At 37.9% G+C, this 17,476-nt stretch overlaps 1 protein-coding gene across 5 annotated transcripts in view; it reads right to left on the bottom strand.

Moving 5' to 3' along the window:
- Nucleotides 1–4,645: 4,645 nt before the first annotated feature.
- The window catches only part of myom2a (myomesin 2a), a 61,110-nt gene continuing 48,279 nt past the window's right edge, over nt 4,646–17,476 (bottom strand). For all 5 annotated transcript variants that reach the window (XM_064324442.1, XM_064324445.1, XM_064324444.1 and 2 more), the window contains 12 exons: nt 17,003–17,147; nt 16,858–16,917; nt 16,563–16,630; nt 16,013–16,126; nt 15,564–15,651; nt 15,422–15,460; nt 13,305–13,410; nt 11,655–11,818; nt 7,856–7,892; nt 7,118–7,140; nt 6,955–7,010; nt 4,646–5,661 (listed from right to left, as the gene is read on the bottom strand). In XM_064324442.1, coding sequence (XP_064180512.1) covers nt 5,161–5,661; nt 6,955–7,010; nt 7,118–7,140; nt 7,856–7,892; nt 11,655–11,818; nt 13,305–13,410; nt 15,422–15,460; nt 15,564–15,651; nt 16,013–16,126; nt 16,563–16,630; nt 16,858–16,917; nt 17,003–17,147 — 1,401 coding nt within the window. In that variant the 3' untranslated portion in view covers nt 4,646–5,160. The remainder of the gene's footprint in view (nt 5,662–6,954; nt 7,011–7,117; nt 7,141–7,855; nt 7,893–11,654; nt 11,819–13,304; nt 13,411–15,421; nt 15,461–15,563; nt 15,652–16,012; nt 16,127–16,562; nt 16,631–16,857; nt 16,918–17,002; nt 17,148–17,476) is intronic.

The raw sequence follows: 17,476 nt of genomic DNA, 5'->3' as shown, positions 1-17,476 counted from the left end.
TGGGGGTAAAATAAAGCCCACGGAATTTAATTTAGACCCCAGTTCCTGCGGTGGAAACGCACTGAGTTCCTCAAAAGGTTCCTAGTTCCGGGGTAAAGTTCCTGCGGTGGATACACGGCTTTAGACCCTGTTTACGCTTGGTTTTAAAATGAGTCTTGGGCGATTGGATCACAAGTGGACAGCGCTAAATATAAGTGTAAACGGACCACCAAGACGCATTGTGATCCGATCACACAAATTACTTGCCGAGGTGGTCTGGGACGCATTAGACGACATATCTTTTGTAGTGTAAACACTAATGCATCCTGATGCGTCCCCGACAAGGACGTAACAGGAAAATACGTCATCAATGCAGGAAGTGGTGGTTGTTTTGGTGACAGCACACCAACGCTCAAAAAAATGGAGAGAAGCACTGATGTACGTGGTTGGAGTGCAAGTGAAACCAGATGCCCGTACATGTATATTAGTTCTTGAATCATTCTTGTTTTCTTAGCTAGCCCGTGCAAAACAAATCTGGTGCTTGTCTGGCGACAGACTGACGTAATACCTGTGCGCGGGGCCCTTTGATCTTCGAGCGGAAGTGACGTAGGCAGTAATGAAATCTGAACACAGGTGGTCAGTTGGACACCTTGGAGACGCATGATGACACAGGTGTGAACGGCGACATGTCTCGGCTGTCCACTTGTGTTCGGATCACTGAAACACATTTTAAAACCAAGTGTAAACAGGGTCTTATAGAGTATTGGGATGGCAGGTATGCCATCCAGCTAAGTTACACCTTGGCGGGGCATGCCCCATACCTACACAGCACTGAGAGTTTGGCACTTTTCAGGGTTCCCCACAGAAATAACCACATGAGCCACAGACTCTTAGCCCTTAAAAACATTAATTTCTGTACATTCTGACCCCATTTCAACAGACAGAATTCATGAACAACTTCACATGTCCATGCAATAAAGCCCCAAACTAGGGGGATTTTGTTTTTTCTCCTACTTATTCTTTTTCCTGCCAAATATGCTCCTAGCCCACAAAAAATATGTCACCCTATTGGACATTTTCCCGACACCAGCCAATCCTTAACCCACACCAGCCAATCAAAATCTCACATACACACGCAAAATGGACTTGTCTTTTTGCCCAAGAAAATTTCCAGTCTTGACAGCTAGTCAGTTTGTGGCTCAGTGGTAATGTCGTGGTTTATGGATTGTTCAGTCACAGGATCAAATCCAGCCTGAAGCACATTTTTCATTTCTTAGACATGCTTATTTTTTCACTATTAATTGTCTATTACTTCTCAACTATTGCTTTTGCACCACATCTACCCCATCTTTCACCTAACGTACCCATCTACACGTTCAGTTAACCGGATACAATATAGCCAGGCCATATGAACACAACCGGAGCTCAACTGTGCTTACTGACTTGTCTTCTTTAAAACCACGAACATATTTGACCAAGAAAATTCATGCCTTGGACAGCTAGTTGATGGTGGTGCACTGCTAATGTCATTGACTGGGCAGCGTAAGGTTGGATATTTTCATATCTGACACTAACATTTTCTTGCACTTATATTTGCTAACTAATAATTGTCTATTGCTTTTGAACTATTGCTTTTGCACTTATCAGAATATTCTATGCATGTGTCTACCAAAAGTCACTCATGGGCAGCCATATGCAGTTCATGACAGCACATTTATTGAGTTTCTTAAAAAGTTACACCAGCTGACCACTGTGGCGTTTCTACTAACTTTTTCTTAACTTGGCTACTGTAGAACACGTTCTTATCAGCGAACGCCATGTTTCTACGTTCATGTTACCTCACCCTGTTCTCTATCTACCCACATAAAAACAATCACTACATATGTACTGTCTGCAACACCCCATTAAAACATTCAATTTAAAAACATGACTCATTCATAATTATAACTACTAGTAGTAAACATGAGAAAAGTACAAATGCACAACAGTTTTCCCATACAATTTCACACATTACTTCAACAACTATATAAATTGGTATTAAATACTACCATCTGTTTTATATATTACGTTCAATAAGGAAACTCATCTCACTCATGGTCACTGTATTTTCTTTTCTGTGATCATGTCAAAATTCACCTACATGCCCATTCTGCTAAAAACATTGTTTCAACTACTCAATTTCATAATTTGTCCTCATTTCTCTTGTACTATTGTTATTTTCTGATATGCAAATATTGCTGGGAAATATGACTGTGCTGCTATTCTTCTGTCAAGTGTTCCTGTTCTCCTTCTTGAATTTTCACGTAAGGTCAGTGATCTAGCTCAGGAAAACACTGAAGAGGATTCCTACCTACAGCTAAGCCTATCATAATGCCTTATAAACCTTAAAAACACTAAAGCCGTCTTTACACAGAGCATTAACCCTGGGGAATAGGTGGAGCAGAGCCGGGTCTGATTTCTGTGTAAAGATGTCAAGCCGGAGAAAAGGTGGATTAAACTAAGCCGGGTCTGACCCCCCTCATCACCTAGGAGAAAAGCCAGAGCTGACCCGGTGTTTGTTCTATGTAAAGTAGAGCCGAAGAATAGCTGGAGCAAGTGCCACGGTAACCATCTCGCGCGCCACTACAAGCGTTCCATAACAGCGCGTGGAAGTTGGGCTATCAGCGGGAAACTGGCAAAACAGTCACTTGGCATTAATTCAAGTTACGGAGAACCGTAATAAATTGGAGCTAGCTTGCGAATAATATTGTTAAGTTAATAGGTTGGCCAGCAGCGAGAGGGGGGACAGCGAGGGAGCTGTTGATAATTAGAAATGAAAATAAATAAATAAATAAATGAAAACACATTGTCGGGATGCTTCCTCATATGTTCGTTCAACATTGATGAAATCTCCTTTTTTTATTCTTCTTGTTCTTATTGCTAATTTAACACCCAGCTCAGCCTTATTCTCAAACAGTTTAGCTAGCAAAACCAGAAACATTAGGGGTAGCATTTTGCAAGGCAGTTGTTTCAAAAATATCATACAACAATCATGCACAAGAAAGACAATGTTTATTGTGCACAAGATACATAATTGCATGCGCCACAGCGAATCCCGCGGATTCTTATCTTCAGTGTAAAGACGTTCATACCAGGCAAAAGGTGGATAAAGAACGTCTGTGAACGACTGTAGGCTAATTGGAGACTCTAAATTGCCCAGAGGTATGATTGTGTGAGTGAATGGTATGTGTTCCCTGCAATAGTTTGGCGGCCTGTACAGGGTGTATTCCTGCCTCTCGGCCAATGCTCGCTGGACCACATGTGACCCTGCCTAGAACAAGCGGGTACAGATGCATAACGGATGGATGGATTTAATGTGTGTGCTGCTACAACGTCTGAACTATTGTAGCTACTGTAAACTATTGTAAACAATTACCATAGATTTGAGCTGCAAGTTGTATAATCACTTCCTGAACCAGATGAAGGCCTGAACATGCATTATCAAAACTCATGTGACTAAAAACTGAAATGGATGTTCTTAGCTCTGAACACCTGGGATTAGGGACATTCTTATATGGGCTGGCATCATTACCCACAACAGACATGTTGTATGTTATGAAGGTAAGAAATAAAAACTGTGCTTGTCCTAATCATTCTGTTGTCATAAACATATAAACAAGCACAAAACCGTCCAGACCCACGGCACACCTGTACTAACTATATAGCTAGCTAGCTATGGCATGTCCTCACCTCTGTAATGTTATTTGTTGTCCTCGGTGTGTCCATACATCTGTATCGGTGGTTGTAGCTGTGTGTCCTTAGCTCCTACTGATGTGTGCAGGATAGCATCCATACGCGCTAACTAGGTTAACTAAAGTAGGCGGTCCGTACGCGCTAACTAGGTTAATCAAAGTAGGCAAAACGCGAACATGTTAGGGTTAGCTTAAGTAACGTTAGGCAATAAAGCTGTGCTTAAAAATGTCATGCCGTACCACCTGCATGTGCGTCCTACTAAACGTCCTACTAAACAAAGCACCACCTGTGCATGCGTCCCACAAAACAATCCCTCAAAGGTCGTCCATGAGTGAGTGAGTGAGTGACCACAATTTGCCATGCATAGCCCACGGTGGCAGTCCTGCCTGCTTGCCGTGGGTAAAAGAGATATGTGTAAAATGAATTAAAAAAAGAAACCAAGAATCTACTGAGACAGCATTTTGAGTTGGGCTAATTTTTCAAGTGTTCTTAAATATAAATCATGTGTCCTATTACATCTGATTCAACTGAAATTCAGAATATTAAATTGACCATATTTCGCATATTCATGACACGCTATTCTCAAAGAATTATAAATATTTAATTGTGTATTTCCATAAACACAATGAGATGCTAACATTAACCTTATCACTGCAAACTCCTCAATGTTGATGGCACCTGCTTTTTATGTGCCCCATCAAGGGGTAGACTCAGACTGCAGTTTAAATTGTAGAAACGGCTTTGACAGAAACTTTTTGACAGTGTTTGTGCTTTTATGCATACACTAAGTAAAAGGAGCAGTGAAAGGTGGTTAGAGTTCAGATACTGCTATACAGATCTCAGGTCACCATTGTTAAATAAATTCAGGCCCATATCAGTACCTACATGTGACAGTAGCAGCAGAAATACCATTGCAAGGACGACACAGAGTAGGTGAATTCTAAGGCTTTTATTAACACACAGCAAGAAGGGGGCATAACAGAACAAGCGTGAAATATGACATATTTGGATCAGTGACAGGGCAAGCTGTACCTGCTCTAGGGTGCAGTGGGGTCCATTTAGATGGAAAATGAATGCCTTAAGACTTAATTGGTTAACTGATGGTATAGCTTCTAAAATATATGTCATAAACTAATAATAAACTCATTCATTTTTCACCAAAGTTCTTCAGTGGAGGGGGAGTCAGATTCATTATAAGTCTGATTTTTGGAAGCCATAATTTTTTTAAATAGGTGTTTTTTTACTGGTGCCAGTAACACAATGCTGCATTAAACAAAATGTTGATTTTCTTTTTCTCTTCTCATGCTGTAAATCAGGTCAAAGAAAGTGGCAGTGCTTCCTTTGTGAAAAATGACAGATACTACCATTTGTTTAATAATTTTTGTGTTCAAACTCATGCTATAAATTCTTTTGTTTGTTGCTTGTGTTCTCACACATTTAAATATGCATTTACTTTTTTCTAGGGGGGGTAGGTGACTTCAGAATTCTGGGTGGGGTGGGTGATTTGGAGGGGCTGGGGGATTTTGCTCTGACAGGTGGAGTGGGTGATTTAGCACCAGTTGGGGGAGTTGGTGACTTTGCACCAACAGGTGGGGTGGGAGACTTTGCTCTGGAGGGGATCGGAGACTTGGCAGCTTGGGGTGGAGGGGCTGGGGATTTGGGGGCTGCAGCTGTCCTGCTCATCTGTCCAAGTTTGGGCTCTGGGATATCCTCGCCCTGCCTGTAGACACTTACAGTGATCTCCACAAACTCGCCGCCATATTTGTTCCGAACATTAATGCTATACTTTCCGGAGTCCTCCGAGGTCACAGACTTGATCGTAAGACTGGCAAACTTGCCCGATTCAAATGAAATCAAGTTGTGGTCATCAGATGCCACTTCTTGTTCATTTTTGAACCAGGTCACCTCAGGGCTGGGGTCACCCCAAACTGTACAGGTCAGGCTCAGGGTCTACACAGAGCAGACATAGGGAGAGTTAATTCAGTTATTTAAAGTGTTTTCCTGTGTTGTTTATTTAACCAATGCATCTGGAAATTGTAACAATGAAAGTTATTAACATAACATAACATAAAATAATGACGAGAACAGTTCGTTCAGCCCAACAATGCTCACCATTTTCCTAACTAAATTAGTGCTCTGATTTCCTACAGACTAGATAGTATCTAACACTGTATCAAGCCTAGTCTTGAAAATCCCCAGAGTTTCTGCCTCTACTACGTGACCTGGCAGGCTATTCCACACATTGACTACTCTCTGTGTGAAAAAATTCTTCCTAATGTCCATATGGAATCTACCTTTTGTTAATTTCCATTTATATCCCCTTGTTCTTCTAACAGAACTCAACCTGAATAATCTCTTGTAGTTCACTTTGTTGATCCCCTTTATGAATTTAAATGCCTCCATCAAATCACCTGAGTCTTCTTTTACTAAACTTGAAGAGATTAAGCATAATCTGTTTCCTCATAGCTTTTATCTTTCATACCAGGAATCAATTTTGTTGCTCTTCTTTGAACCTTTTCCAGAGCCTCTATATTTTTCTTGTAGTACGGTCCACAGAACTGCACACAATACTCCAAGTGTGGTCTAACAAATGTATTGTACATTATTATTATATTACTATGAATTACAGCCAAATATTTACTGTTGCAATCTTAATAGTATACATTTTATGTTTATGTCTTCAAATAGGCTGAGAGAGAGCAGTGGAACAAGTGCTTTTTTAAAAGTCTTGTGTTTTTCAATTGAACTCCATTGAAAATCTCCAGAAGACAGCTCACTGGCTTGTGCCATCAAATGGAGGAGGCTGACAGAATTTCATTATATATTATGTTAATTATACATATTTTCTGTCATGGTTCACCAGTAAATTTGAATCCAAAATCCTCCATATTTCCCCCAGATTTCTAGTCATGTTCAATAGAATGACATTGATATGATGTATTTAAACAAGACAATGAAATGAGTCAGCTCTGGTATTCATTCAATAATGATTAATTAATATAATTACAATCATTAAGTACAAGTCTAGCAGCAAGGAGCAAGGTTTAGAATTGAAATATTTCCGGTTCAGATCCTGGTTGGGACACTATTGTTACACTGACACTTTATTAAAGTGCTAACTGAAATGTATGCTTATTATAGATAAATCTTCATTACTGTGGCTTTGTATGCAAGTGCAACAGTACAGATGATATTCGAGTCAAATGCATAATAAGTGAGATGCAGACCCAAACCAAATCTCACCTTCTTTTCCATAATAGTAACCACATCGGGCAGACCACCAACCACTCTGCCACGGTCTGAGGAATACAAAAGGAGAGAATTTAATGTTTTCATCTAATCAATTGAATCAAACTCTGTTTGTCACAATGTCACAAACTGCGTTTGTGATAATGAATATACTCACTCTTTTCTGCAAATGCTGCGGCCCTGAAAAACAAGAAAAGGATGGAAGTGTTAGTGAAAGTGAAGTCAGTCACTGAAATGTTTTAAATTGTGAAAGATGGCCTGCCCTTTCATATAAGTAATAAATGGAGGATGATGAAGCAATAATTTATCAGAAGCCATACCCTTGATAATATGCTTAAAAACTAAGAAAGTTATAACATGGGGCATAACATGAATACAGGAATCAATGAATCTTAGTTTGAAAGCTGGGGGACATTGAAATGAGAAAAAATCCAGCAATAAGTACAGCTACATATGGAATACATAGATAAACAGAAAATGGGATAGCTGGTATAAAAAAGCTAAGCCAAGAAATGGGGAAGGGGGGGGGGGGGGTTATATTTGTAACAATTATGAGAGAGCTCTGTCTCTTATAAAAGATATCGTGACATATGAAAAATGGAAACATTTAAGGATGGATACATTGGTTTAAACAATCAAGTAAAACATGCATGGGTGTATAATTAATGATTTTTATGGTGAACCAATTAAATATGAATTTTTAATTTTCTAAAAAGGTTTCAGATTGTGTGAAGCTTGTGAAAAAGAAATGCAAAAAACAAGAGTATTGTATTTAGTTTGTCTTGTAGACTAACCAACTTATATATATATATATACTTTCGTGTACATCAATCTCCCCTGTGAACTGTGTACTCAGTGCATTGCGTCTTTATTTAAAATGCAATAATGGTCTTACTTAAGTCTCTGGAATTCTGCATAGGCCTCAGTATACGCTGGAATGCAAAGACAAAATGTTATATGCATATTGCCACATTGTTTTAGGTAAAAGTATCAACCAGCTAATCTGAGAAATACAATTTAAATTTAATGTGTCCATGTTGGTTGTTCAAGTTCTCATCTTGTCAGTGGCACTAGTTAACCCAATGTCTACTAGAAAACCAGAGATTCATTTATCTCCAATGAACACACATGTTTAATTAGATTCCCCAAAAAGCCGTCAAATTTATTTCTCCTCCATTCCATGAATATGACACAACATGACTGGTCAGTACTTCCAGTTCTAGACTGCTGTGATTTGGGGGAGGGGGGGGTCACAGTCATAGATTTTGGGGGGAAACCTTTTATTCAGGGCACAGTTTGCACCATCCATGGTCTACTAGGTTATTTGCTTTTACTGAACTCACCAGTGCGTTCTTGCTTCTTAACAATGTAGTAACTTGATTTTGACACACTTAATGTTTTGGCTATGGCTGATTTGTTTATTTTCAGCGTCACTGATGCAGGAGTACAATGCACGTATGCATTTCACCTCCAGAGCAATGAAAAGACCGGACATAAAAGCATTAGCTATTGAATTTTCAATTTTAGACATTTGGCTGACTGAAAACAGCAGTTTGTCTTGTTCTAGCTGTGTCCATGTTCACCAGCCAAACATCCAAAAGCCGAAGAAAAATGCTCTTTGTTTTAACTCACCTGATCAGCTGTATTTGCTAGTTGACTGTCCATTTGTTTAAGTTTTCACAACTTGCTTTGTATATATTAACCAGATTGCTGACTGACTATGACTACTGATTAACATTAGCTACCTTAGAGGGACAAATGATCTAATGTTAGCCATTACAACCGCTAGCTAACAAAGAAAATGACACCACGTTGCATCTGTTCACACACTTTTTAAATATGATAGCTATAAGAATGTGACTGCAGTATGAAAGGGTGGGTGTGTTTTAGCTGGTGTGGTTCAGAATACTGTCTAAATTAAATTAGTTTTTCTTACTTTTTTATTTGAGATGACAGTGGGTCTAACCTACCTTATCAATTTAATCCGTAGTTGCAACTCTTTTGCATTAGATGGAAATGTATAATAATGACAGGACTGTACAGAATGAAGTTGACAATCTGCCACAAAACACAGCACCATCTTTGCAACTTAGCTAATAAATATTAATAATTACAATGATGATGTACAAAAGAATGTAATGTTGGTTAACTGTCACGTTAAAAAACAGGCAGAATTATAGGCCTGTCTCTTGCTGACCACCCTCATAGTCCAGCATTTTCCGATCAGTGACGTTGTGCGAACGTAACATTCATGTAGTTTGTCAGTAAAAACATTTGCCAACAGGCTTGTACCTTTACTTAAATGATTATAAATTTACAGTTGCTTTCATAAAGTAGATAGTTCTTATAGTAAAGTTATGGAACCGAGAAGCTGGTATGATACCTTGTTTTGTTATATATGTCAGTAGCATAAAAGTCAATAGGCAAATGAATAGGAAAATTTATCTTCCAGAATGCATTGCGCAGAGCAGTAATGTGTCAATCTATTCTGTTTTTTCAGCCACTTGATGGCCTGCTTTACAGGCACTGACACTTCTCATGTTGAGTGACAACCACAACAGTCTCCAAATGCAAATTCCATGCCCAGAATCAAGTCTGGATCTTTTGTTAGCTTTCCTGTGCATGAACTAATGATGCAACAATACACATAAAAACCTGAGCAGCCAACTGTCCAATGACTTTTGGTCCCCCAAAATTAGGGGACTATGTATAAAAAGGGTCGTAATTTCTAAACAGATCACCCAATATGGATGTAAAAAAACCCTTTAAATTAATTCTGACAGTCGCTACTTTAACCTCACATTCATTTCAAATCCACTGTCCATTTTTATTTGAGACTTTTCCCACCACCTTCTCTCCTCTTTGCTGATTATTGTTAATGATGAGCTACAGTATATACACACACTACGTGGCTGAAAGTATGTGGACATCTGACATCTCATCCAGAATTATGGGCATTAATATGGAGTTGGTCCACCCTTTGCTGCTATAACAACCCTCCGCTCTTTTGGGAAGGCTTTATACTAGAGGTTGGAGCATTGTTGCAGGGATTTGGTTCCATTCAGCCAGAAGAGCATTAATGAGGTTGTACACTGATTGGATGATTAGGCCTGGCTTGCAGTTGGGTTTCCAATAGATCCCAAAGGTGTTGAATGGGGTTGAGGTTAGAGCTCTGTGCAGGCCAGTCAAGTTCCTCCATATTGTTCTCGACAAAACCATTTATATATTGGCACTGTGTGCCAGGGGACATTGTTATGCTGAAACAGGAAAGGGCCTTCCCCAAACTGTAGGGGAAGCACACAATCATCTAGAATGTGATTGTATGCTGTAGCATCTGCCTTCACTGGAACTAAGAGGCTTTGCCCAAACCATGAAAAACAGCCCCAGACCAAGGGGTGTCCAAATACTTTTGGTCATGTAGTATATGTTTAACTTTTTCTTATCACACTTATGGACTAAGTACTATACAGCATGCAACTGCATACAGGTTTTCCTGTTAAACAAAGGTATCACATTGAGCATCCACTTGTAACATTTCCAGTAATTTTCTGTTCTCAAAAGAATAAATGATAACATGAAAATATAAAACACACCTTCATATTAATGGTAAATAATAACTAATGTTGACAATTCCAAGTATTTTCGTGGAGGTTTTCCCCCGAGTATGTCATAGTGACAGCGTAGCAGTAGGAAGCAGGCCAAATAAGCAGCACACTCTCTTGTTGCTCAATGGAAAACAAAATATTGATCTCTAATGCCACCCACTACTGTCAACAGGGTAACAAGAACCATAGAGCACAATTTAATATTACAGGCAAATAATAATAAAATTAAATACATAAGTTTCTCCATATGTTCAAAGACTTGAAAGCATGACACACTGAATGCAAGATGGCAGCACGGTGGAATGGCAGTTCATAAAACTGGATATACATCACTGTCAATCATTGAAAGCTGCTAGACTGAACTTCAGGACAGCAGGAAATTAAGCAGCAAGCACTAGCAAACAAAGTCAATGTCTAAAAAGTTTTTTTTGTATATTTTCACTTGTGTTTTTATATCTAGTTAAATTATTCTATTTATTATTTTTAACTGATTTTTTTTTATGATTGACTAAGTCTCCTGAACAGAGAAAGATTAGGAACTAAGGTAGGAATATTAACTTGAAAAAAGTGTAGTATTTTCTTCCAGGGGTGGATCAAAATAAATGATCATTCGAAGTTAATGGTCAAAGTTTGCAGAGTAAAAATTTGAGGAAGCAATTTCCCCCACACACCCTAACTCAGGCCCTGCTGGTCAATTAATTATTATTTTTTCCATCCAAATCCATTAAAGAGTGATGATTTAAAATCAAGGTTGCATATTTCAAAATAATATATCATCTGTATGAAAAATGTCTGTTATAAGCAATTGTATTTGTTATTTTACCTTGTATATGAAATGGTCACAGATATGTAGAACAAATACTATGCATGGCAGGCACATAAAAGATAGATACATGTACAATACACATATAGTCACATAATGTAATTCCTCAGTATAAGACAGGTGAAGTCAGTAAATATCTATATTTAAATTAATAAAAATTGGAGCAGTTTATCAATTATTGAACTAGGCATTCTGGTTTAAGTTGAGAGTGTTTGTCAATATTATATAGTGACTTTGAGTGTGTTCTTTTTCAAAATGACACATACCTTGTCCAGAAAGATCAAAGGTGCGAGTGTGGGACATTTTGGCATCCAGGATCTCAATGGCATAATGACCCTTGTCTTTATCAGTGGGCTCACAGATCTGCATCCAGGCCATCTCCGAGGTGCCCCCAATCCTCAACTTCTCAGATGAAGAGATCTTGCTTTCCCTGGATATTTGGGGAAAAATAAAATAAAAAAATATATATATATATTTGGGACTGATGCTTTTCAGCGCCCAGGAAATAAAAAAGAATCTCCTGACAAATTCAAACCTATTGTGAAAGAATGAAAATATGTGATTTATCCTGCCTTGTAGCCAAAACTAAGCAGGGATGAGCTCAGTTAGTAATTTGGTAGAAGTTCTGGGAAACTTTCTGCTTGAGTGGTGTTGGTGGTCCAGCAGGAGGCAGTTCTATGGAGAGAGATTAGTCTCCATATTATTTACATTATTGACTTGATGTCTCCCAATATGCCGATCCATTAAGTTATTGTGCTATTTGGACAAGACGGTAATATTTTGTGGACGAATCAGGGACAGTTTGCGTCACTACTGAGTCACTGTATCTCACACGCTTAGTGGACAACTGGGCTTCATGTCCCTACTGCGCAGTCTCAGGATCCAATTTGTACAACATGGCGGCGCTCATGAACTACATTTCCCAGGCTTCAAAATGCTTTTAACCAAGCCCATCGAGAGTCAATAGGTGACATCACAGTAACTTTGTCCATATTTTTCTACAGTCTATGTCCAGGACCAGTATAGCACAAGCCCTACACCACAGAAAAAGACAGCCAGTTAAATGTGTGTGGATCGGAGCGGACGAACTGCATGAGAATTGCCCCATATCAAAAAAATATAAATGCACACATGTCTCTCGATTGGTTTTCATATCCAAAGTATGAGGTATCTGTGCAAAAGTGAAAATATGTATTCACAAATATGTATGTATTTGTAAAAATCAGTGCATATTCATTTAAATGTTAATTTATAAGACAAGTTGAGATTTATTTGTGAATAGTGAAACACATTTGTGACTCGTCTCTTATTTATGGATCATGATACACACATTTGTTAATATTATTGAGACTAATCTCTCTCCATAGCATTCAGCACCAAACTGAAAAAAGAAAGCTCTCCAGGGAAGTCACAGAGATTGTAGGTAGACAGCATTTTTCAGATGCCATGATAAACCTAAGGCCTGACTTGCCGAGGTCATTTAAGATCCTATGTCACTTATTGGGAGCAGAGGGCTCCCTGGGGTTCTGGCAAAAGCCTTGTCATAGCTTTCTCAGCATAACAACCAAATTATCCCGCCAGCTTGATTGGCTGAATAATTTCCTCCCTCTCCACCTCAGTAGATGTGTTGTGAGTGAGCAAAATGAAAATCAACAAGGTGGGTGCTACACATTAGTGGTGCTTGAGGTCAGCTTCTCTTGCTTCAAGTGTTTTGAGACTGCGGAGCCATAAATTCTTTATTATTAATATTATTTTTTCCCATATACTATTGTTCAGGCCAAAGTGACATAATATAATAACTGTTATAAATAATACATTTGTGTTATACAAAGTTTAGTATAATGTACTGCTGGGTTTTCATTTGAACAGGAGTTCACATAAGCACTAGTCTTCATAAAAATGAAACATTTGCATACTTGTGGAACCAATGAGTTCTCATTTCTTCTGTGTAGTACTTCATGTAGCACTGCAGTCGGATACCCTCTGGTGTGCACTGAAGCTTAAGTTCAGATGCAGAGGATCCTAGAAAAAGAAAGCATGACCTTCCATAAGAATGTGATATATTCTGTCATAATGGCAGAAATAAGTAGTGCAATTAGGGGAGCACAAAATATGTACCAAGGATCAAAAGGAGTCATTTAAAGTATGGCTACTAATGCATAACATCGAAGATGTTCTGGCCGACACCAGACATCGTACCCACAATTCCAGGACAAAAAGTGAAAAATAAAGCCAATGGCATGCTGTTTTATTTCTTGAAAATAACAGGAAATAATAGTAAAAATAGTGTTTGGAAAATAAAATGCAATATTTAGTCAGGTCTGGTGCTACACTATAATAGCTCTCATAATATGGAAAATTGTTTGTACCAGTGACAGAGCACATTTTAAAGACCCAAGGCAAACACACAAAATACATTTACACAAATCTACTGGGAAACACTTTCTTTCAATGGCTCTTTCAAAAAAGCTTCATCAGCATTCATTTTAAATGCTTATGGGTATAATCACAACAATTCATAAGGTGTGTAATATCACCATTGATGCAGAAAGTAAGACTATCGTGATATACCCAGACACATACACGTGTTTATTAACATAAGCATTTATGAATGCCTATGTAGTGCTTATGAATAGGACCACCGCTTTGCTTTCCCCATATGACCTGCAGGGATTTAAACTTGTAAAGGCACTCCAATGGCACATTCATGTGACTAATCTTACAATTGAATTGCTAATTGAGATGTTTTTTGAGAAAACAATTAGTTAGCCTCATATCGGGAGAGTTAGAGGAAGGAAAGTGAACACTCGCCCCCAACTCACCCCCATCCCCTTGCCCCTCCCTTCTCCTCCCTCCTCTCCACCGCTGCTCCACACCCATTACTGCATTTTTCAACTACTTACTGTAGGTAGGTGGGGACTGGCTAGAAATTAGGGTTTCACACCCTTTAAAGAAATATTTCCAAACCTTACTCAAAAGCAAAACAATACTTGGCCATGATAACAAACTCATTTGATGCAGAATAATGTGTGTCTTCCTACAGACAAATTTTCCCAAAGTATTGTGAATCAGTGATAAAACAGACTGTTGAAAAAACTGGCCATGATAAAATATAATCACAACGTTTTCAATAAAACTTTATACATGACATTCACCATTTTTATTTTCATTTATTTCCTCTTTAATTTTAATTTACCTCAGTTGCAAACTTATTACTAATACAAACACAAACCTTTTTGTGCATGTTAAATGCTATATAACTGCTCTCATTTCTAACGCTTTCCCACAGCTCCAAACAAAACATGACCCTATATACTGCAACCTGTCCAATAATAAGTACTGGAACTGAATTTAACAAGCTTGTAAACATCACCATAAATCATCATCTGTGCTTAATTAGTGACAAATACTTTATCAACTTTGATAAGTGAGGTGTTGAAAATGGGATAATTGTTTGAGAACTGGCTTGAAAAGAGGCTATCTTTACCTCTAGCTGGCAGAGGATTGAAGTACCTTGCAAGAAAACAAGGGGAAACAAACTGGTGGCCCTAATTATGAAGGTAATATGTAGTGCTTATTAAGGAGTTAAACTTTTATGAAGGTCAAGTCACAGAAAGTATTGCCACATATTGTTTACAAATTAGCGAACATAATGCTATATAATGGCATTGGTTAAATTCTAATTACGTTTTGAATAAAATATCAGTAAACAACCAGTAAAACAAAATTAGTACAATCACTCATACCTATAATTGCATTTAATAATGCAATCAGCAGTCATACATGAGAGTTGATGTGATTTGAATTTTAAGATTATTTTATACTGCAATTTCTTGCAAGTAGGACTTCTGCCCTTTTTGGGCAGATTCGGCTATGATTTGCGTAGCCTAATTAGAAAAATTGATACGGTGACAATATTGTGTGAAATGGACTTTCATTTGGGAAAAAGGCTAATGTTAAAATGAGATCCAAACATGGATGCAAAGTGATACATTTTCTGTACACCTTAATGAACTTGGAATGGAATACATACCCGCAATATGGGCAATGGCATTGATGATATCTTCAAACACTGTAACAAACAGAAGTCAATTAATTTGTTTGGTGTAATTCACGTATTATCTACAAATGAACATCCAGCATCAGTGTGTTTGAGCACTACACTGTGGCAATACCTTGGCCTGAAATGTCAAAAATAGATACATCTTTTCCTCTGTCATCACCAAGTGTAGCTTTGTAAATACCCTGGTCTTTCCTGGAGAACTACATTAAAACAAAGAAAAAAGCATATTAACATAGAGTGTAGAAACATAACAATTATATATAACTGCCAGTGGCTGGTCAGAGGAGGCAATGCTTGCTCATGTTTGGAAGGGCAGCAAGAAAAAAAATAAACCTTGTTTATTCATTTGTATACCCATTATTACCACTTAATTTCATGTTTTAAGAGGGTTTCTGATGATTTCTGCTCAGTTTCAAATAACTAAGTTATAACTAGGTTTCTATATGGTGCTTGCCTCCCTTGTGATAAGACTCACAAGCCACTACTGATAACTATATATTAAAAATGCACAAGTTGTCAATATGGTCTCCATGTTCTAACTAACTGTTTTGGACGAGTTACCAGGGGGATAGGAAGACTGCAGGTTCCAGACATTGGTTTCGGTTCCACTTCAAGAACAATTTCTTCATCATCCTTATACCAGTGGAACGTAGTCTCTTTCTTCACATTGGCAACCTGTGACACAGAAACAGAGCACACATTCATTAATTAAAGACTCAGCATCCTAAGTTTCCCCATATACCAGTGTGTTTACTGTGGTTTTTGCATATAGATCCACTGCTAATGAACACATGGTTCATTAGTTATATTACCATAAGTTTCAGGTCCCTAAAAAGTACAAATTCAAATGTTCCATTTGAAGATGATGTTGTAATCACCATGTGACACAGGACTTTACCTATATGAAAGTAAAATCATAAAAAAACTTTTACACTGTTGCAGACGGCAAACTTGCAAGCATAGTTGCATGAATTTCTGGAAGGAAGAAACTCCATTCTTCCTCATTGTTCAGGTATAAACAATAATAGCACAATAATTGTCAGTCATCACCTGTGATTAATCAAGAAACCTGCATTTTGGTGCATAGCCAAATCAGTTCACATTACTGTACCTTACAGACCAACATCACAGTACAGTCTTCTTCCACATAGAAAGAAATATATTCTTGGAAGTGAGGACCTAAAATGAAGAAAAAAGTTTTTGTAATGAGCTAAATTTAACTGTCCACTAAAAATAATTTCCTGTGTTTTAGCTTAAATTAATATCCAAAAGTGATGTGCAATAATGATGAATTTATGGTTTTCCATAATCGATACTTTAACCTTGTGAACAAACTTCATATTATTCATATTGCAGTCTCTTATAGTCAGGTAATGCCCAAATTTTGTGCAACAGTGATGAAATACCTTGTTTCCTTATGTACTCTTTCCTTTGGAATTCAGCTTCCTTTAGTGCTGCCTTGAATGCTGCAAAGAGAATTGAAAGTCAAAATCACTTGAACTTAGCATCCCAAGATGCTGCATAATAAATCTCCAACACATTTTCACTGACCATCTCCGACAAGGACCAGGGAGGACTGGTTCTTGGCTTTTCCATCATGGATCTGAACAGTGTAAGTTCCCTCATTCTCTTTTGTGAAACGATCCACCACCATCTCAATAATGCCAGTGGAGACATTGTGACTGATCTTGTGGCTCTGAAAATGGACACACATACAAAAGAGCAAGATGGATTCAAAATTGGGGATGTTCAGTCAAAGGCCCTGTGTACAGCAAACCATGTAAATGTCTTTTCCTCATATGTAAAATATATTGATAGATTTAATCCATCCTCCATATTTTATTATTACCCATTGGACACTCATGGCTACAACATGAAGTTAAATTCAAGATTTAAAGAACACATAGCTACTATGGTTTGTAAGGTTCACATGTGACCTTTTCATGGATTGAAGACCAAATCCTTAAACTATTAATTTCAATTTACCTAAACCATTATAATGGAATTGGCCAGAGGTCATATAAG

This window comes from Anguilla rostrata, chromosome 2 (assembly GCF_018555375.3).
Source record: "Anguilla rostrata isolate EN2019 chromosome 2, ASM1855537v3, whole genome shotgun sequence".
Taxonomy (NCBI): Eukaryota; Metazoa; Chordata; class Actinopteri; order Anguilliformes; family Anguillidae; genus Anguilla; species Anguilla rostrata.
The sequence above is the reverse complement of the archived record's forward strand: the minus strand, read 5'-3'. Positions and strand labels throughout refer to the sequence as shown.